The sequence below is a fragment of the Penicillium mononematosum genome, assembly GCF_028829835.1.
Source record: "Penicillium mononematosum strain IBT 11891 chromosome Unknown utg000001l:1.0-4488741.0:1.0-4491989.0, whole genome shotgun sequence".
NCBI lineage: Eukaryota > Fungi > Ascomycota > Eurotiomycetes > Eurotiales > Aspergillaceae > Penicillium > Penicillium mononematosum.
In genome coordinates this window covers 1,224,797-1,247,152 of record NW_026643271.1, presented here as the reverse complement: position 1 = coordinate 1,247,152, position 22,356 = coordinate 1,224,797, and the positions used below count along the sequence as shown (strand labels likewise).

General features: G+C 35.8%; 3 protein-coding genes across 3 annotated transcripts; 2 read left to right on the top strand and 1 right to left on the bottom strand.

Moving 5' to 3' along the window:
• Positions 1–195: 195 nt before the first annotated feature.
• N7519_000445 (FMN-dependent alpha-hydroxy acid dehydrogenase family protein) lies at positions 196–1,824 on the bottom strand (the record flags this gene model as incomplete). The annotated part of the gene is made up of 5 exons (XM_057287224.1): positions 196–282; positions 353–426; positions 484–1,636; positions 1,689–1,747; positions 1,794–1,824. The coding sequence occupies 5 exons, from the start codon at positions 1,822–1,824 to the stop codon at positions 196–198; spliced, it is 1,404 nt and encodes a 467-aa protein (XP_057153307.1).
• Positions 1,825–2,213: 389 nt separating this feature from the next.
• N7519_000444 (glycoside hydrolase family 2 protein) lies at positions 2,214–4,925 on the top strand (the record flags this gene model as incomplete). Its single annotated transcript, XM_057287223.1, has 3 exons — positions 2,214–2,347; positions 2,407–3,788; positions 3,841–4,925. Coding segments are annotated over 3 exons (2,601 nt in total), but the record flags the coding sequence as incomplete, so codon positions are not given.
• Positions 4,926–5,802: 877 nt separating this feature from the next.
• On the top strand, positions 5,803–6,285 carry N7519_000443 (uncharacterized protein; the record flags this gene model as incomplete). The annotated part of the gene is made up of 3 exons (XM_057287222.1): positions 5,803–5,829; positions 5,910–5,954; positions 6,004–6,285. 3 exons carry the CDS (start codon positions 5,803–5,805, stop codon positions 6,283–6,285), a joined length of 354 nt encoding a protein of 117 aa, XP_057153305.1.
• Positions 6,286–22,356: the final 16,071 nt, after the last annotated feature.

Below are 22,356 nucleotides of genomic sequence, written 5' to 3'. Positions count from 1 at the left end.
ACCTATTTTTACGGAGACTAGGGTGTGACATACGACATATGTATATAGGCAGAGTTTCGATGTCAACCAACCACTGTGGTTAGGGGCATTTAATAGAAACAGTCTCTTGTCATTTAGATTAAGAGCAAGATGTAGCAAGCAAAAGCGGATGTATTTCAAATGACGAAGTTTGAAAAGGAATAGTTACGATTCGCTCTATAATTTGGCCATTAGGCTATTTTCCACCAGGTCTAAGCCGGTGGGTCCGTCATAAAGCTGAGCGTTCAACATCGAAGTGTTGACCTATGAATTTTACAATCAGTTGTTGGCATTCTGCACTCCCTGAAGCTTCAAATGGGATGCTGCAACTCACATGTTGTGGCTGGAGATCGCTCACACAGCTGACACCGAGGAGTCTCATAGCTGTGGCTGCCTCGTCTGAGAGAACTATGATAAGATATTAGCACAATAAATTCGATACAGAATAGATAGAAGAAGACGAACTCTGTAGAGATCTGTAAACGCCTTCCTCTCCACCCACAGCTAGGCCGTAGAGTGCAGCCCGGCCAAGCCCAACGCCATTTGCACCCAAAGCTAGCGCCTTCACAACATCTGTTCCCCTCTTAATGCCTCCGTCAATGAAAACCTCGAGCTGATCAAAGACCTGAGGGCAAAATTTTCTGATTTCCAACAGAACTTGCATCGGTGTGTTGGCCGTATCCAATGCCCTTCCACCGTGATTGGAGATAATGATACCCTTAACAGCCGAGAACATCGTTGCCCCATACGCATCCTCATGGGTCTGGATACCCTTAAGGACAATCGGAAGGTCGGTATGAGCAGAAAGCCATCTCAGAGTTTTGCGCCAGGTGAGGGCGGATTCTGTCCCCCATACTTGCGAAGGCCCTCCCCCGGCGACTTCCTCGGCCTTATAACGCTCATCGGCCTCGCGCTTGCCCGGAAATGGAGCATCAAGAGTCAAGACGATGAATTTTATTTGTGGAATCCCCTTTATCTGCGCCAAGGTCCGCTCTGTGGCTTTGATATCCTTGAGAACATAAAGCTGCCAGGCAAACACCGCATTCGGGCCTGCGCGCACAATATCGGCCACAGATACAGATGCATTCTTGCTTATTATCTGGAGAGCATTGAGACGGGAGCAAGCTGCAGCAATACCCATCTCGCCTGATGGGTGTGCCAACTTCGCCATCGCTGCCGGAGCAATGAATATTGGCAGTCCGACCTGGTTTCCGAGAATAGTGGTTGACAGTGAGCAGTGGGTGCAATCAAGAAAGACCCTCGGTCGAAGGAGAATAGACTTGAAGATGGCTCCATTTGCGTGTTTTGTGATCTCATCATCTGTACCGGACGCGTAGTATGCAAGTGCTTTAGGAGTAAGACGCTTTAAAGCTAGTCTTTCCATCTCCGCAATACTCAAGATCGTATTCAATGGAGGACTGGGTATATGCTCAGGCTGTCCATCGTTCTTGAGATCTTCAGAAGTGGGCTCGAATTGACCCAATACTTGATCAGAAGTCAAATACTCATCAAGAAGCTCAGCTGGATGAACGTCTTGAAAAGCACGGGTCGCATCAGTGCCAGCATGTCGGAGAATTATTGCCTTCCCTCCAGGATGGCTGTTTAAGAACCTACTAACCTGGTATTATTAGCGAAAGCTGCAATTAGACGGACATGCATTCAGGACCTACATCGTAAACATTCCCGTGGATTGCGATCCAGCAATCGCCTTCAACTCGATGGGTTTGTACTGATGTGGTCAGTAACATGGCCAAATATGTTTCCACGAGACTTACTATCCGACAATGAGAACGTATTGTCCGACATATTAGCTATATTTTTCTCTTTGCCATTCGGGCGAGCCCCTTCTTTCTAGTTCTTTTTCTCCCTCTTTCGTAGCATTGGGAAAGGTTCATGAAGATCCGTCTGCTTTCCCCCACGTTCCGTCCTCTCCGTGCTCTTCGGGGTTTGGAATTTCCGTGCCATTTGTGGAAAGCGGGAATAATAACCTTGGCGTTTGTTTAGGCACGAGAGCCCTGGGATACCTACGGAGTAGTCGAATTCCCCTTTGCCGGAGGAGTCCACACGTTGAAATCGGACGCAGTTTCAAAATGCCGTATCTTTATCACTTGATCCGCCAGCAGGGATAAAACTTGCTGACGTCCTAACGCGGTTCGCTGGATTCAGACCTCCTTGTGCAAAGTTACATTTTCGACATGATGCAAAAGTCAACGCAAGAGTTGAAGACCGGATGGTCTATGAAGCAGGCGGATGACATCTCTGACGAATGTTGGCTCCCTGTAAAAAGGGTTCCCAGCCAAGTCCACATTGACCTTATTGCCAACGAAAAGTACGCACTGCCCAATGGAAAATATCTCACAACATTTCGAAATATTAATTGACTTCTAGAATTCCCGATCCGTTCGTGGATGCGAATGAACTTGCGGTACAATGGATCGCAGAAAAGGACTGGGTTTACCGCACCAAGTTCACGGCACCATCTCGAGAAGGTACCACAACAGACTTGGTATTCCTCGGGCTCGATACATTCGCTACTGTGACTCTAAATGGGATCACGGTCCTGGAGTCGGAGAACATGCATACTTCGCATAGGGTGCATATCTCCGAGTTCCTTCTTTCTGGTCAAGAGAATGAGCTCCAGATTGTATTTCAATCCGCACTTCTCCGTGGGCGAGAGCTGGTCCATCAGCATCCGGAGCACGTCTTTCACGTTCGACAGACTGAATCGAGCCGCATCCCCGTACGTAAAGCACAGTACAATTGGGGCTGGGACTGGGGCCCGATCTTGATGACTGCAGGACCTTGGCGCCCGGTTGTACTTGAGCAGTACACTGTCAGGATCGATGATGTATGGACACAGTACGAAGTATCTGCAGACAACAAAACATGCTCTGGAAACTTGTACGCGCAAGTTGGGGCAGGTGCGCAAGAGGGGGACACTGTCGTTTTGTCCCTGTTTAACGAAGACAAGGCAGTCTTTGAGCAGAAATGCGACATTGGGCCTGATAGATTGGTAAAGGCTACATTTAAGCTTGATTCTCCTTCTCTGTGGTACCCACACGGTTATGGGTCGCAGTCCCGTTACCAACTGTCTGCGGACCTCATCCGTGGGGACACGAAACTAGACGGGAAAATCAAACTCATTGGGTTCCGACGGTGTCAACTAGTGCAAGAAAAAGACGACTTTGGCAAGTCTTTCTACTTCCGGATCAACGGTGTCGATATATTTGCCGGCGGGTCGTGCTGGATTCCTGCCGACAGTTATCTTGCACAAATATCCAAGGATCGTTACCTTGACTGGATGAAACTCATCGTAGAGTCCAATCAAGTAATGATTCGTGTATGGGGCGGTGGAATCTATGAGGACGATGCCTTCATGGAGGCATGTGATATGTTAGGCATCTTAGTCTGGCATGACTTTGCCTTCGTGTGCGCCAGTTACCCAGCCTACACCTCCTTCCTTGAATCCGTTGAGGAAGAGGTACGACAAAACATTAGGAGGCTGAGATCGCATCCATCTTTGGTAATATGGGCCGGAAACAACGAGGACTACCAGGTCCAGGAGAGGTATAAGCTTGAATATAACCAGGACGACACCGATCCGGAGTCCTGGCGACGGTCGACCTTCCCGGCGCGGTATATCTATGAGCATTTGCTGCCAAAATGGGTGCAGGAAGAGGACCCATCCAGAATTTACCACCCTGGAAGCCCTTGGGGCGATGGGAAACACACAACTGACCCAACTGTGGGCGATGTTCACCAGTGGAATAGTGAGTTCTCTGATGGAGTTCGATTTGATGGTAACATTCTGACAAAACGTAGTCTGGCACGGCCAAATGCGCAGATATCAAGATTCTGCGGGACTTGTCGGGCGTTTCGTGAGCGAATTTGGAATGGAAGCCTACCCTCACGTCGAGTCCCTTCGCCGGGTCATCACCGACGCACAGCAACAGCACCCTGGCTCAATGATGATGGACTTCCGAAACAAAGCTGGTGATCATGAACGCCGCTTGATGACGTATGTTGCCGAAAACTTCATTGTGCCGTCAGACCTCACATCCTTCACCCACATCACCCAGGTCCTCCAAGCTGAAACGATGCGGTACGCATACAAGGCGTGGAGGCGGAGCTGGGGACGACCGGGTGCTCGAGAATGCGGCGGTGTCCTTGTGTGGCAGCTGAACGACTGTTGGCCGACCATGTCATGGGCCATTGTTGATTACTACTTGGTCAAGAAGCCTGCGTTCTACGCGATATCTCGAGCTTTGAGACCACTGGATGTTGGTATATCTCGTACCTGCCCGGTGTGGACCTCGGGCCATGCCGATCCAATGTCTACCAACTCATGCGAATTCGACTTATGGATTGCGAGTAGCCGCCAAGAGGCTGTTGAGGTTGAGGTGAAGGTCAAGTTCATCTCCATACGGTCGGGTAATCTGGTTAGTGACACTATCAATATCACGACACTAGCGAGCCCGAATGCCACAACAGAGATCCTCGGAAACCAACGTGTAAAGGTGTCCACGACTTGTCACAGTGCGGACTATGAGAACTTGGATTCGTTCGTCATCCACGCAGAGTTGTATGTTGGGGGACTGGTTGTGGCAACCGACACGGCTTGGCCGCAGCCCTTGAAGTATCTGAACTTTTCGAACCGGAATGTCAGGGTTGAAGCCTCCCCATCCCGGGATGAGATTACCGTGTGGGCGGATCTGCCGGTCAAAGGTTTCGTGTTTGAGGAGAGGGAAGGCTTGAAGCTGAGCGACAACGGATTTGATCTTGTACCGGGGAGAAGAAAACGATCACTGTGGGTGGAAAGGGCGCAACAACCGCCGAGCTCTCCTGGACATATGTTGGTGCAGGGCCACATCATCTCGGAAGAGATCTTAAACTATGATCAATGTTCAAGGTTTGTTCACATTAGATAAACTAGGACACGTTATATGGCACCAGACTGGCGGTTTTCAATCAATTTAACCATAACTCCAAGTAAAATAAGGGGTTTTAAAGATAAAAGCAAGAGTTACCTACTTGCGAAATCAGGAATTATGCAATGTTTCCGATCAGTTTGTCGCTTCTGAACTTTCCGCAGCCGATGAGAAAGCTGGTTATTGGCTGAACGAAGTCCCTACTTTGGAATCAATCATATTTTGGGTCCGGTCAGGGATAGTGAAGCAGACTTAAACCATTTCTGAATCGTTTTGACTAATTTTATTTAGTTAAAACTTAGTACATAGTGTTAAATACCGAGTCCCAATACTTGGATCCGGGGTAATTTACCCGGAATATCCTCGGACCGTAGAGATAACAAGACACTGTAACTGCCTATTTTGGTCTAGTGGCAGGGCGCTCTCAGCGAGACTAAGAGATAAGCTAATCACATTTTGACATTCCCAGTTCTCTAGCTCATTATATATACCTCACTGTTTATTCAAAAAGATTGTCATCCTGCAGGTTGCCTGGGTTACCACTACACCACCTCTTTGATTACTTCTCGAGCCCTAATGCCAGGATCATTCATTGTATTGAGAATAGCTCGGGAATACCAATATGCCTCTCTGGTAATGACGACTTAATCTGTAAAGCTTTCCAAGTGCCTAGGCCGATCTAGCTGACTAATCGCAGTTGGATCCCAACCTTGGAACCTGGAAGGTCCCAAGGTCACGCGCAGGCAAATAACGTCACGAACATTATAATTTCGAGAATCTTGGTATTCCCTGTTCAGATGCAGTCCCTATCGCAGGCTTGGAAAATCATCTGAAAATACACGACTCATCTCTCAGAATGCAGCCAGGAGGACCAGATCTCGGAGTACGTCCCACCATTCCTAGAATGAACGACACTAATGATCCTCTCCGCTGTTGTCTAAATCCGAGAACAGTCTCAAAAAGTACGGAAAGCTGCGGCGTGGAGGCTTACTAGCTCAAACGCCCAAGGTACACAGAGTACAGTTTCGTATAACGCGCGATAACTAACAACCAGTAGGAACGGACATACTTTGACTCTGGCGATCTCGCTCTTTCTTCCGCTCATCGCGAGACTAATAACGGCGCTATTCAAACGGGCAGATCCCATCCTTATCGGGAAAGCATTTCGCACCCTTATGCCCCCGTCCCAGCCTCTAGTAACGTTGACAAAGATGCCAACCAAGATACGCATATGAAAAGCGCGAGTATTGATGAGAGTCCTCTCCTTCACCAAGCAGATATTAAAGATGAACCGATAAGCAAGGAGGGACAGGACGATCATACCTCCCACGAACGCTAAGCCCAAGTTATCGCCTTGAGATTGAAAACAAATTGTATGTCATTCTGCGGGACTGACCCCAGCACAATTGTCAACGAGACATATTACGATAGCTTTTCTATTTGTGTTACGGGGTGTTACGGAATACTTTTCAGTCTTACCATACCCATGTCATTGAAACAGTGATGCTTTTGTACGTCGCCTAAAGAATGTTATCCTCCCTTGACATCAGGCTCAGAGAAACAACCAAAGAACACGTAGGTGGTGACACCGGATTCCCGAAGCACTGCACCGTGTGCACATTTGGAGCAAGTTATAATGGAAACTCAAACCCGAGTGTCTTGTTTGCTCAGCAAGGAGCATGATGAAGATCATGTGAGATTGGACCCAAAGTGTCTGCATCGACGATTGATGAACCTGCGGAGGGAATGAACACCATGTCAAAGTAATAGTTTAGTTTGGTGGTTAAAAGTCTTTATGACGTGTAGCATAATTGGACGGTTGGATGATGATTTGTGAGGATTTCCAGGTGACGGGCTATATCCTAGTTGGGAAACCGGACGTAGGTTCTTGCCGGTATGGATAGGGCACAGCATAGAACATCCGTGTCGAACATGCTACTTGAATTTCGTTTTACCTTTTCTCTTAAAAAGGAAAAATGTATCTAGTCTCTCACCTTGTATCGTCATTCGCAAATATCTGCTCGATTTCTCTGACTGTCGAGTAATCCCTTTTGGCTTCTCGATCTCTATATATTCATCATCTACGCACATCTAAATCCCTCTTGTGTTGGCAACATTCCACGGTGTCAGCCAATAGGAACACGTTGGAGGCCCAGTGTGAGTTTGGGGGGTGAATTACCCAAAAAGGAGATATCTACTGCCAAGGCTGACAATATACGGGACCTGGCTCCTGGAAGTGTATTCAGGTCACCCCGGCGGTGATTGCTATGTGGGTCCTACCCCAGTTCATCCCCTGCATTACAGGATCCCAAGTCTCCACAGGGCAGACTTGCCGATTTTGGACTACAGAGGTATGTCTTGACTTTATTTTGAGATATAAAAAGAGACAGCCGGGCATGGTCAATACTATGCTGGCACCAATTTACATCGCTAATGTTAAAGGTCATGTGACCTTGTTTGCTCCCACACACATTTAGTTAGTCTCAGTATGTAGATAGTTTCTTCTCTTCTTTACGCATCTACACATTTTCCAGAGTGTCCTATTTCTTCATAGTAGCACCTCTCTCAGGTTATGAGCGCCTGTCTCCGAGGCTCTTGTTTCACAGCAACACTCGAATCCCCAATTCCCCGGCGTTATACGTCCGCCAAGCCCCGAGATCCGCTTTTTTACAGATCTCATCCTATACAGAGATTTCTAGTTAGACCAATTAGATCTCTCCATTCAACCTGCATCTAGATAGCATCTATTTGCATCTCATTAACATCGATTACGACCGTCTAACACGCTGTTCGAACTAGGCTTCCGCAGAACCCAACCGGACCCGGACCCAACCCGGACCTAACCCGGGTTTGGGTCGGGTCGGGGTCTAAAATCTCGACCTAACGCTAGGTCCTAGGTTACTACCCTTAACCTAGACCTAATATAAACCTAGGCTAGGGCCCTAATTAGGTTATAAATAAGATAAATATACTAAGGAATCCTAACTATATAACTTATATAATCTCTTATTATAACTTTAGATATTTCTCTTATATCTTATCTTTATTAAAAGTCTTATAGATATAATAAAATTTAAAGCTTTTTAGAGTAGTATATTATATTTAAATAATATTAATATTTTACTAATTAGATAATAAATATAATTAAAATTAGGCCTTTTAGTTTTTAGAGAGAGAATTAATACTATTTCCTAGCTATTATAGCTTTTATAAAAGATATTCTTTTAATATTAGTAATAGATACTAATATTAAATAACTCTTTAATACTATTTAAAATATTTATTATTATTACTAAAAAAGAATAAAATCTAAAATAATCTAAAAGTTTATAATATTCTTTTATATTTTAAGATTTAATCTTAAAAAGTAAGAGGTAAAGCGATTTAAGAGTTTTTTATATAAGATAAAATTAAAATAGCGAAAGAAAAAAATGATAAAAGATCTAATAAAATTAGGGGATTGATAGAGGGACACCCCCTATGGATCCTGGGACACCCCTTTGGATCCTGGGACACCCCCTGCCTGAAAAACCAGGCTTATATTCCTAATCGGGTAATATTTCTGCCTCAACACCTACACCTATCTACCGCCTTTCTCACCGCCTTTGGGGGTTTACACCGCCTTTGTATCAAATACACTCCGCCCTCTACCTAACACTATAGGACGATAGTAGATACCTATAATTTATATATAAAATATATAGTAAAAATAAGTTATTTTAGTCCTATATATGTTATAGGACTCGAGTAGCAAATAAACTAATAATGCAATTCTGGTTTATATATATTAACCTACCTTCTTCTAATCCATTTTTCATCAGTATCTATATCAAATTTATTATCGTTTTTATCATTTTAGCTATTAAAATAGCCTCTTTAGGCCTATTATACCTCGAATCATCGGATTCGGACCCTAAGATCGTCCCCGAGTCTCTACCTATAATACTAAGTACCTAGTCGTATACCTAGCTAATTACTAAGACACTCGCTAGCGAGATATCTATAAAGCCGCTCTTTACGTTTCCGCTACCCCTATTAAACTAGTAATACCGTATACTAGAGGAAGGTACTAAAGCACTAAATATATTCGCGCGCCTATATGGTTATATAGTTACTATCCGACGCTCTAAATATACTAAAAAGGGTATTAAGAAGTTAGTTTACCTTTACTATAACTAAAGCCGCGAGGTAAAGTAAGAGGATACTAAAGAGACTACTAAGAAACGACGTACTATAACGCTTACCTATAGATGCCCCTTTATAATAGTGCTTCGTTTAGATTCTATAACTAGTCTTTAGCGATTGATAATTGACAATTCGAAGTCTAAATATAACTATCTCCTATCGCTAGTATCTACCTATATAGCGTAACGAAAGCTTAAGCTTATATATAAGAAAGATAAGATCGAAAACGCGCTTCGCTAAGGCTATATAACCCGCTAGATTATAACTAAGATCTATAAAGCCGATCTAGAGAGTATCCTTATACTATATGATATTTATAATATATATAGGAAGCTAAGCGATATATTTCTTACTAGCCGTACGCCCCTCTAAGTATTATTAATAGAACTTCCGAAGGATGGTAGCTAGATCTTTAAATATGAGCTAGACGAATAATTATATATATCTACTTTATTTTATATATATAAATCGAGTGTTATAATACTTTAGAAGAATCCTTAGGTGATCTCTATAGACTATATATATAAGATTAATCGGTATAGTCTTCCTTTACTAGATATTGTGGGCTTTACTACTACTAGATTAATATTCTATCTAGGCTTTACCTTTATATAAGATAAAAAGGATGACTTATATAAGGTAAGTATATACTTAATACTCCTATTTAAAGCTAACTAATACTAATACCTTATTAGGATTACTAGGTAATACTTATCTATCTCGCTAAAGTATACGACTCCCTAGGTCTCGATCTCTTATATATAATCCTTACTAATAAAGAGGGAGCTTTAATAAATATAATTAAGACTATTTTCCTAGATATAAAGAATATAATCTATATCTAGTATATTAATATAAATATTTTAAAGAAAGCGCGCCCCTTTCTCGCTAATTAAATTATATAGGTACGTCGAGATACTAGAATTAACCGCCGCCTTACTCTAGCCGAAGCCTAGGAAGACTATAAAAAAGCTAAATAGGGGTAGAAGAAGATACTCCGTTGGTAGAATCGTATTATTTATACTACTATAATTAAAGAAAAGGACCGATAATAAAGCAATTTTAAAGAACGATACGCTAATCCCTTTAGCCTCTTTACTTTATTACTAGATTATATATAATAAGAATAGCTAGACGACTGCCCGGAAAGGTTCCTTTATTACTATATTAGATAATACCTCTATCTTAATAAGATCGCTACTTCCTATATAGAGAGCGCGTATTAGCTTCTAAAGTAAGATCTTTAGGTTTTAACTAGTGATTTACTAGTAGTACTCCGTTACTTTAGCCGTATAGTAGAGCGTTAGTTCGTAAAGGTCTAGTAAGAACTAGAGATCTAGAAGATATATAGGCCTAAGTAGGCTTATTAAAGGCTCTACTATTTATTTTATTACCGTATTTTAGTACGGGCAATCTAGCTTATAAAAGATATTTATACTCGGTATCTTCCTCTAGTAGATAATAAGCCCCTAATTCTACCAATTTGTACTTATAATTCTAAAGAAATAGCTAGTTTTCTATATATTTATATACTAAAATAGTACGAAAAAGAAGGACGATACCTCGAGCTAGGGCTATATTACTAGTATTAGCACTTATATAGTGTCGATATACCTCTAATTGATCTATTACTTCTTATATAGGATCCCCTTTAGGCTCGGCGATAAAGCCGCCTCTAAAGTGCTAGGAATCTCCTAAGTACCTAAGCTAGTAGCACCTAGGCTAGTAGTACCTAGGCTAGTAGTACCTAGTAACTGTAGTTTTCCGCGGATCCTTTTATATAGGATCGTTCTATATACCGAGATCCTTTATTATAGAAAGAGAGCCGAGGATAAGGACGAGGACGGCCGCGGGGATAGGGAAGGGGACGTAGGCGTAGAATAAGTAGTAGTAAAACTAGTAGTAGTAATAATAAGACTAGAGGATAGAGATGTGGTTAAGGACGGGGTCGAGGACGGGGTCGAGGACGTAGAAACTAGGCGCGGGGACCTATATAAGAAGTATATTCAACCTATATAAGTATATAAATGCTTAAATTAATAAAAATATACGCTTTTTTCTGATTAAAATGTATATTTTTTTACTATATAAACCGGAATTCCTATAGTTAGGGTAGAATTATATAGTAGAAAACTCTATACTAGTAGTATATATGGTAGAATCTAGGGTCGCACTATATTAGGAAGGCGGTGTTATGTATGCCTGAAATCCTAGGCATTTTCAGGCAGGGGGGGTGTCCTAGGATCCAAAGGGGTGTCCCAGGATCCATAGGGGGTGTCCCTCTATCAATCCCCTAAAATTAATATAGACCTAATTAATAATATTAAAAAGCTAGATAAAAAGGATAAAAAGAATAATATAATAAAGGATATTAAAGATAATATAATTAAGCCTAAACTATTAAAGACTAGTATATAGCTCCGATTATTAAGATAGAAATATAAATATTAAGATAATAATAATTTCTAGTATTACTAGTTAGCTAAAATATTATCTTCTTATATCGAATATATACTATATAACAACTTGGGCTTACCAAATCTCCGCCATTTTCGGCCTTGTGTGACGCCTTTTTCGGCTATTATTTGGTAACACGTGACGATATTGTCCCGACACTCCTATATATAGCTATTACCACGCACTATTTAGACCTACTTACTCGTACGAGACCCCTCGCCCTACCTATAGTCGTTTAGTTTAGTTCTTATACCTTAGCGAAGGCTAGTATTAGCTCGGCGTTCGCGAAAGCGCTAAAAATAGCCTTACTATCTTAGCACTAGGTTAAAATAGTATCTACCAACTATAGCCCCTTTCTCTTTTATATATTTTCCTTATTCCTTTAGGTTTCCCTCTCTTTTTACCGAGACTACTTCTCTATCTATCGCCTATTCTCTTCTCTTCTTTATATTTCTTTAGTCTATTATTTCTACTCGTTTAGCTATAGGTATATAGTCCTAAAAAAACCGTTACTAACTATCTACTTATAACCTACTAGCCACTTTATTATTTCGCGGTCTTATAGTCTTATTTCTTAGCTTCTATATTCTCGCCGTCCTTTTAACTTTACCGAATTCGACGATAAAGCGTTCTCGACGCTAACAGTCTAAAAAGCTAGAAAGCGACCCTAGCGAGAATAATATTATTATAGCTATTTCTAGCGATTTAGAGTAAGGCGATACTATATATAAAACGGACCTAATAGAGCTAGAAGATATCTCTAGCCTATAAAAACGTCTCCGATCTAATAATAACCTTACTTTAGAGCGGGAGGTCACTTTTAACGTTAGAGAACTCTATAAGGACCTACTAGATAAAGATAGGGTTAATCTCTCTAAAATCCCTAAGGATTTCGATAAAGTACTAGATACTATTAAATAGCGAGAGCGGATTAAAAGTCGGTAAAATAGGTAAGTGATCTACTAAGATATCTCTACTAGAGGCGTTAATAAAGGGAATTGTCAGCGAGAGAGAAGGCTACGCAGGAATGAAATGATACAGGGGAAACTGTATTGGACTCTGGAGAGGAAAAGAAGAGAGAGAGGAAGCTATCTACACTAAACTGGAAGTCCTGGGACCCGGGCTGTCACGTGACTGCTCTAACACCCCCCTTTAGGACTGACTGCCATGATACAACCTTTTTGACTCTCTATGTAAAAACCTCTCGTTATTTTTACTGTTTTCTGTCGTTTTCCTACGCTTTGTAAAACCTCCTTTCTACCTAGAAATTTTGTATATAGATTAATTAAGACCTAGTATCTAGATAAATCGTTTATATTACTCCTTCTCGAGCGGCTTTATAAATCTATCGGTAATATTATTCTTTATATCTATTCTCTATAGATCGATTTTGCCTTAGAAAATTGTATCTTTAATAAAAAACCACTTTATATTAAGCTAATAAGTGCTATTCTTATACGATTTCTTTCCTATTAGTAACTAGGTATTAATATTATCGGTTAAGATTATAATTAGTTATCCGGCGTTCTATAGATTAAGAGTAGTAGCTATCTTTAAAAACCACTATATATCTTATATAGGTCTATCTAATATATACTATTCTATAGCGGTAGATAATAGTATTATAATAGTTTATTTTCTAGCGTACTAGTATATTAGGGCTCCTCTAAAGAATTAAATTATATCTTCTATAGATTTAATATTATACTAATTACTATACGAGGCGTCTATATATATAAAGAACGTTATATTAGAGACTTTTCTAAGAGTAATATAGAGCTTAGTTATTCCCTTTAGGTATTTATAAACTATATATATAGTTTCTATATTATTTATTTTAGGTAAAGCTATATAGTATTAAAGCTTTATAATAGAGAATTTAAGATCTAGTCTTATCTTAATAGCTAGCTAGTTAAGCCTACCGATAAAAGATCTATATTATATATACTTATTTTTATAGAGAAGAATCTCTAGGTCTTTATTATCTATTTCCCACTTTCTATTTAGTAATAGTAGAATAGAAAGTAGTATATATAAATATATTTCTATAAGTTATAATACTTCGAGACTATATACCTTTTATAATATTTAAATTATCTTCTTTTTATAGTTTTATAAAATAGTACTATTAAAGAAACGAGATAGTTCCCCTATATATTTAATTTCGAACTACTATTTTACTTTTTAAAAAATCTAGTCTACCTCCCTATCTATAAGAGTAGTAGTAATAAAGTTATCTATATATACTAGTAAAAACTATATAGACTTACTATACTTCTTTATATATATATATAGATTATTATTAAGTATATAGAAACCGATCTTATTTAGCCTAGTATTAAGCTCTTTATTCTAAAGAGTAGCTAAGTTATAAAGTCTATATAGGACTTATTTTAACTAGTAGACCTAGCCTTTTACTCTAATATCTAGCTTTTAATACTTAAAGTTAATAGATTAAATAATAAAGACTATCTTATAGTTCTTATATAAAACTTTAAAATATATAGTAACTATATCGAACTAACGCTATTTATAACCTTATTAAATAATAAGGGTAAAGACAATTTTTACTAATATATTCTAGATAACTAAAGTATAGAAGATAGAATCTTCTTTCTTTATCTAGTAATTTCTATATACTACCTATCTAGCTTTAAAGCTATAAATCTTATTATCTTTAGTAACTTTTAAATTATATATCTATTAATTAGATAATAGTATAATATTTTATAGTTTCTATATAATATCGAAAGTTCCTTTTATATATAGGTTATCGATCTAGCTCTCTATAGCGGCTTACTATCTATCTATATATTTCGACTTTAGAGTTTACTTATAAGACTAAAGGATTTTAATATCTTTAACGTATAGTAGTCTACTATTATAAATAAAAGAAGTGCTCTATTTAGCGATAATCTTTAAGACTATAATTCTCTCTCTCTATATATCCTATTATTCTTCTTATACCTATTCTTATCCTAATCCCTTATTTATACTAGTATTACCCTATAGAATATCTAGTCTTATATATACTCGCTTCGGTTAATATAGTTTTAGAAGGTTTAAAGGATAGAGGGGATTATTAGGAAAGCTATAGCGCTTTAATAAGTGTCTAATATAGCTCGAATAGTAGGGAATAAACTATTTTAGTAGAATAGATCCTATTTTAGTAATAGAATTATCTATACTAATTATAATAATAGATAGTTTTTAATTTATTATTATCGGATCGGGTTCGATTATAATTTAATTATAATTAATTATAGAATAGTTAGGTTCGATTAGGATTAGGTCTTATTTAATTTTAATTAGATTTATAATATAAGAAATCTCTATTTATAGAGACTTTTCTCTAAAAGCTCCTAATAAATAGTATAAGAAATTAGAGACTTTTTAGGGTATAGGATCTTCTATATTATAAATAGCTTATTATACCTAGTATTTATCTTCTTAAGCTTTTACTAGCTCCTACTATATATAAATCTAAAATTAACGAATTAGAAAAGGTATTTAGGGTAAGGCTTCCCTCTATAAAAATAGAATACGCTATCGAATCTACACTTCCTAAAAGATAATATTATTATTTCGTTTAATAGACTAATAAATAGTAATTAAAGACTCTAGAATTATCTCTAGTACTTTAGTCTTTAGAGCCTATTTTCTTAGCTATAGTAGTGTTAGTAGAAGAACTAGGGCTTCTATATTAAGCTAATTTATATATTAATAGATTATATTATAAGCCTAAGGCTATAATATAGGATATTAGGTAGTTTACTTCGATATAGATTACTAAATAGCCTATTATTTAGGCTTTTAGAAAATAGGCTAATAAATTAGGGTATTATTTTTAATCTTTTAAATCCTAAATAATACTTTTAGTATAGGAGGTATAGTCTATACTCTTCTTAGTATATTTAGTCCTACTAACGCCTATTTCTATTAAATTATAGGCTTTATTAGGTTTTAAATTATAGGTTCTAGCTATCTACTAGTAATTACTATTTAATATACTAGCTTTAGTCTTTTAAATAGGAATTTACCTTTCTCCGCTCTCTATAATACTAGCCCTCTATTTTTATAGAGAGCTTTAGTATTATTATTATCTAAATTAGGGTCTTTTAGTACTAGCTTACTAGCTAATAAAATACCCCCTTTCTAATATTTATCTAATCCTTTATTTTTATCGAGCTTATTAGGAAAGGTAATATCTTATAAATATAGAATCTCCTTTATAACTAGATTCTATATTTTAAAAATATAGCTATTTTCCCTTTTATATCTAATTAGATAGCCGCGGAATATATAAGCTCTCGATTTCTCCGAACTATATATAAGTCTCTTTTAGAATATAGATAAATATAATAGACCCCTATATATATAGGTGCTTTAAATTAACTTTTTTCTCTTTTAGACCTAGGCGTTTTTATTAGATAAGGATTAGGGTCTTACTAGTTTTAAAGTTAATTAGTCTATTATAAATATAGATCGCTATATCTATATAGGATAGCTAAAATATATTTAGAAGCTTAATATCTATATTTATTATACGCTAAGTCTAGTTAATATAACCTCCTATACGCTCGGCGATACTATTTAGTTCTAGTATATAGGTAGATATAAGCTCGAAAATTATACTTTTATTTTTTATCTATATCTAAAATTTATAAAACTCTATTCTACTATCGATTTATTAGATAGCTAGATATTAACCTTTAAAACTTTCTATTATTTATAAAACTTAATTATATAGTCTATAATTTTATCTTTTATTCGAAAATATAGGCCTTTAGTATATCGAGTATAATTATCGATAATTAGTATCTAATATTTCTTACTATTAGGGCTAGGGGGATTTATTATCTAAATATTAGTATAAAAATTTTATATCTAGTTTCTCGATATATTATTACTTATCTTTTAAAATCTTCTTCTTTACTTTACTAAGCTAGTAAGCTTTATAATCGAAATTATAGAGCTCTACTCGGTCTTCTTTATTAAAAAAGATTATATTAGCTAAAGAAGCTTTAATATATAATCTATTAATATAGCCTAGACGTCTATAAATCTTATATATTAAAACTATTTTATTTACTTTATTAAGTTCTTCTTTATTATCTAAATCTATATCTAAATCTAAATTAGGCTTATAGAAATATATCTTCTATATATATATTTTATCTTCTATTTCGCTTTTTACTCTATAATAAAGCGGTCTATTAATCTATAGAAATCCGCTAACTTTCTTAACTAAGCTAACTTCCTTATAATTCTTATATATAAGTATTAATATAATTAGATTATAGAAAATTCTATAATCTACTTTAAGAGTATTTATCGAGAGTAGTCTATCTTAGGTTATTATATTATAATAGGTAATAATAAGAATTATTCTTACTTTACCTATTAAAGTATTAATTTAAATTAGGGCTTTTCTATATATAATTATAAATTAGACGTTACTATTAGTATTTATATAGCTATATAGTACCTCTTTAGGTTTATACTTAATATATTTATAAAAATCCTTATAGTGACCTATAATAGTCTTTAAAGTACCGCTATCTAATATCTATATATTATCTATAGAGCGAGCGGTATTTATATAAGCGATACCGGCTTTACTTTTACTTTTATTATTATTATTATTATTATTAAAAGATATCCTCTTTACTATTATATAGCTCTAGATATTATTATTAGGCCTCTAGCTTTCGAAAATAAAGTCTTTTATAAGATAATAATATATATTTTTATAGGATATCTTTCGATTCTATAGTATATATATTTACCTCTATTAATATACTAAGGCTACTTTTTCTACTATTATTTAGCCTATTTATTAATAGATTTACCCTTTAGTAGACTATTTTTAAATCGAGGTTAATCTTTCTAATCTAATTTATTATTTAAATTATATAAACCTCTACTATAGCTTTAGCTATTATATCTATATCCTCGACCTCTATCGCGCTAGTTATTATTATTCTTATAAACTATATTTATTAATATATTTAGGGTTAATAATAATAAAGTAGGTACGTTATAAGCTTCGATAATAAGCTTTTTATATATACTATTAAAAACGTCTTTTATAATACTATTTAGGATAGTGTCTTTTATAGTTTAGTAAATAAACTTAACTAAATCTAGTTCTTCTTCTAAATTATAAAATATAATAAATATAGCTTTAAAGGGGTATAGTTCTATCTTATAAAATCTAAGCTAGTTATATTATATTTAGTATACTATAATATAGGTATCTATACTACCGAAGTCTAATCTTTTTATCTTATAGAATTTAATCACTTCGCGTCTTATATTATCTATAATTTCTATATTATAAATAAGTATCTCTACTTTATATATTATATTATTAGCGCGGTATAGAAAGGCTTCTACTCTATCTTTAAAAATTATAATAATCTCCTAATTAAGTAGACTTTTAATCTATCTATAGGTAATCTTTAACTAGTATTCCTAGATATTATAATTCTTATCTTATTTATCCGGTTATAGTAGTTTATAATCGGCTATTTTATCGATATAGACTATACTAAGTCCGTTCTCGATTTATCTTTTCTATTAAGTAAGATTACTTCTATCGAAAAGCAGTTTAATACCTTTATTTAATTTAATTTCCTTCTTTTCCGGAAGGTTTATTACTTATATACGCGGTCTTCTTATATAAGAAGCCGGCGGCTACTATTCTAGATAAACGGGGTTTTATAGGTTTTAACGAGATATAGGGAGAGAGTATAATAAGCCCTTACTAGTGTCGAAAATGTTATTAGAATTAGCTATCTTAGCTAGTTTATATTAGTCACGTTAAACTAGTTTTATATCGAGAGTCGAATCGATTGTCGAGTCTCGAGGAAATAGTTCGCGGTCCGATTTCGGTCGCGATATAGAGTTTTTATAGTCGCACTTTAGCGAGGTAAGAATCCCTAGAGAAAAATAGAGATCTCGAGAGCGATATCTTCGAAGATCTTACTAATAAAAATATAGATTCGATAATCCGGTATGGTAGGGCTACTATAGGACGGGCCGGTATACGTCCTATAAATATAGTGAAAATTCTAATTAGTTTAGGAAAACTGTTGATTTAGGTGCTCGGAGTCCTCGAGTAAAGGCCTTATAACCTATTAGCGAGAGAGAAGGCTATATAGGAATGAAATGATATAGGGGAAACTATATTAGACTCTAGAGAGGAAAAGAAGAGAGAGAGGAAGCTATCTACACTAAACTGGAAGTCCTGGGACCCGGGCTGTCACATGACAATCCCATGCGATCACATGACTGCTCCAACAATTATATAACTAATAGTAATAAAACTATTAGATATAAAGCTAGGTAGGTAATTCAAGGATTTCACCAAAAGCTAGGGGTTGATTTCCTAGAGACCTTTTCTAATACGTATAGAACTAAGTCCTAGCATCTATTATTAATAATAGCTATTAATAAAGGCTAGCACGTGCTATAATATAATATTAAAAATACCTTTATATATACTAATATAGATACCGATATATATACTATCCTACCTATAGGAGTATATAAAGATAACCCTAAAAAGTGTTATTATTTAAAGAAAGTACTATATAGTCTAAAATAGAGTCCTAGACTCTCGTATAAATATCTATCTAAAATATTAGCTAAATTTAACTTTAGAGTATTCCCCTATAATAAGGGTGTTTATATAACCTCTAAAGATTAGTATATACTTATATATCACGTTAATAATATATTAGTTATATATAAAGATTTAGGCTATATAAGAAATATAGTAGCTAAAATTAGCTACTATATAAAGATAGAAGAAATTGGTATAGTATTAATATTTTTAGATAATAATATTAAAATCAATTACTAGATAAAAACACTATATATAGACTAAAAGGGTTATATAGAGAAACTATTAAATAAGTTCTCTATATTAAATAATCCTAGTAAAGAGTATTTTATAGCCTTTAATAGGATATAGAAATATTTACTAGTATATCCTAAATTAGGATTAGTATATAAGTATTTAGGAGAAGACCTATATATAAAAGGCTATTCTAATTCTAATTAGGGTAATAATATAGATTAGCAAAAATCTATATTAGGTTATATATTTAGTCTAAGCCCCTCTATAGGATTAAATAATCCTATTAGTTAGAATTCTTAACTATAAAAAACTATAGTATTTAGTAGCTATAAAGCTAAATATATAGCTTTAAAAGAAGCTACTAAAGAAGCTATATATCTAGCTAATATATTTAATTATTTAAAAAAAGAGCTAGAATTAGGGTATATAGCTAGTATACCTATAATCTTAGTTAATAATAATTTAGTTAAGAAATTAGCTAAGAATCTAGAATTTTATAAGAAATTAAAATATATTAAAATCATATATTAAATTATAAAGTAAGCTATATTAGAAGGAAAGGTTAATATAACCTAAATACCTTCTAAATATATACTAGCTAACTTTTTAACTAAAAATATTAATAATACCTTATATAAGTCTTATATAGATCTAGCTTAGCTAGATAATATATAAAGACTAAAAGGGCTATAAAGCACTCTTTTCTATATATAATATTTTATCCTAAAAGGTTTTAATTATATACTAGTTTTTAATAAGACTTTATAGCTATCTATACTATATACTATAATCCTTATAAAGATTATAAGGATTATAAGGGTATATTAATATAATAGTATATATATATTATATTAGTAAAGTATACTATAGAGGGAAGAAAAACTATATTTATCTTACTAGTACTATCTTAGATTACCCTAGATAGATATTATATAGTAAGATTAATAATATAGAGAACCTCCTAGTATAATAATAAGATAATAAAGATATTATAAAGATATTATAGATTATCTTAGATTTACTTCCTAAAAAGGGTTATAAAAGCATGCCTAAGTTTTATTCCTAATAAAATGTAACTAACTTCTTAATTTATTCTAATCTCTATTACAACCTTATTTCCTATTTAGGATAAGTATAACCCTACTAATATATCTTATATAATCCTATTATATAAGATTATATAAGATAGGATTCCCCTAACAAGTTATAGTCTATATTAGACTATAATATATTATCTGCTAAATTGCTCATAATCACTATTAGGATAAAAGGATAAAAGAACTCTATAGGATAAGTGGCTCTCTTATAGATTCTTAAGGCTATAGATAGGTATATAAGTAGTAAAGAAAGAAAGGCATTTATACTAGAGTAAATAATTAGAGATCCGAGGTAATAAGTAGGCAAATTTATAATACTATTCTTAGTATAGGGAATAGGGATTATAGTAACATACCCTATAGTATAGTTTCTACTACCCTTTATCTTATAGTATTATTTTTAAGTCTATAGTATAGGGTATTCTCTGATTTTTATTTACTATTTAGAAATTGGTTCTATAATATCACATTGATCCCGTAACATCTAGGCCAGATTTTCCCAATTTTTAAAGATGCAGCTTGGGGTACATTAGTACTAGTGTTCTTTAGCCTTTTGATATATAATGCGACCTAGAAATGAGATCAACGTATATCTAATACAGTACTTTTCGAAATCAGCTATATAGTAATATTCGAAATCAGATTTACCTCTACACTCTTTAACTTCCATTCCCGAACCCTAGCTTGAAACACGCTAGTCTAACTTTAGCCATTCCCCGGTAAACCCCTGTCGGACTGTATTGTATTCCCTGGTAACGATGGATGAGCCCTTGTAATAATACCGTAATCTGGCTTGGAATTCAATCGAATCTTTCATGCAAAGAGACCAAAACAGATGGGAGTCCCAACAACTTCTTAGGGGTACCACATTTCAATCGACAACGGCGACGAATGGACATCGCAGTAAATAACAGTACCATGGGAGGAAAAAGACACTGCAGCCTTCTATTGGAGATGTCAAGGGAGTGCAAGCGAAGTCTAAGTGGGATGAGAAGACAAAAAGTAGGGGAGAGGAGGGGGAGGAGGATGGGGGATCTTGCCAGACTGACATGGACTTGTGAAAGACTGCCGTCGTGCGTAATGATGGCACATAGCACAGGTTACCGCAATTTAATCTCTCAGCCCGCCCGAACTATAAGAACTCGACTCTCAATTCGCTTCAACTCCTGGATACTACGGTAGTCCCCCCCCTCCTTACGCAACGTGGTCTAACTACAGTCCCCCTCTGTCGGTTCTCGAGAATCAGTCACAATCAGATGCTCAGGCTGCTCCGGTTGTCTGAATGGGAGGAAGGAGGTGCAAAATTTCACTTATTTATATTTTTCAACAATGATTGGAACCAGGTTGCACGGATGTAATCTTCATGGCATTCGATAGGTGATATTCATCACACGTACCGTACCCCTTCCGCCATATCGACAACTCTCACGCAGAATAATACGACGCCTCTTTTCGAACTTTACATGGATAATAAAAGGTCCTTATTTAAATCTGAGAGGGAAAATATATACGGTCTCGGCCGGGAAGGCGTTTATAAGACTGCGGAAGACCTCGCCAAAGCCTAACCAGACCCAGCTTTGGAGACCACATTGTCAATGCGACACCCGTTCAAAGACTAGATGGAGAGCTTAGTAAACTCTTCTTCTATCAAAACGAAGGATGGTTTGCGATGACACGAAACTTAATCGTAAGTATTCCAAGGTCGAACGAACATATTTGCAAGTCAAATACAATAATACTGAATCAGGATGCGTCCAAGGGGTCTAGAATTGTTTGACCTATTACCACATTGCTAAATTATCCA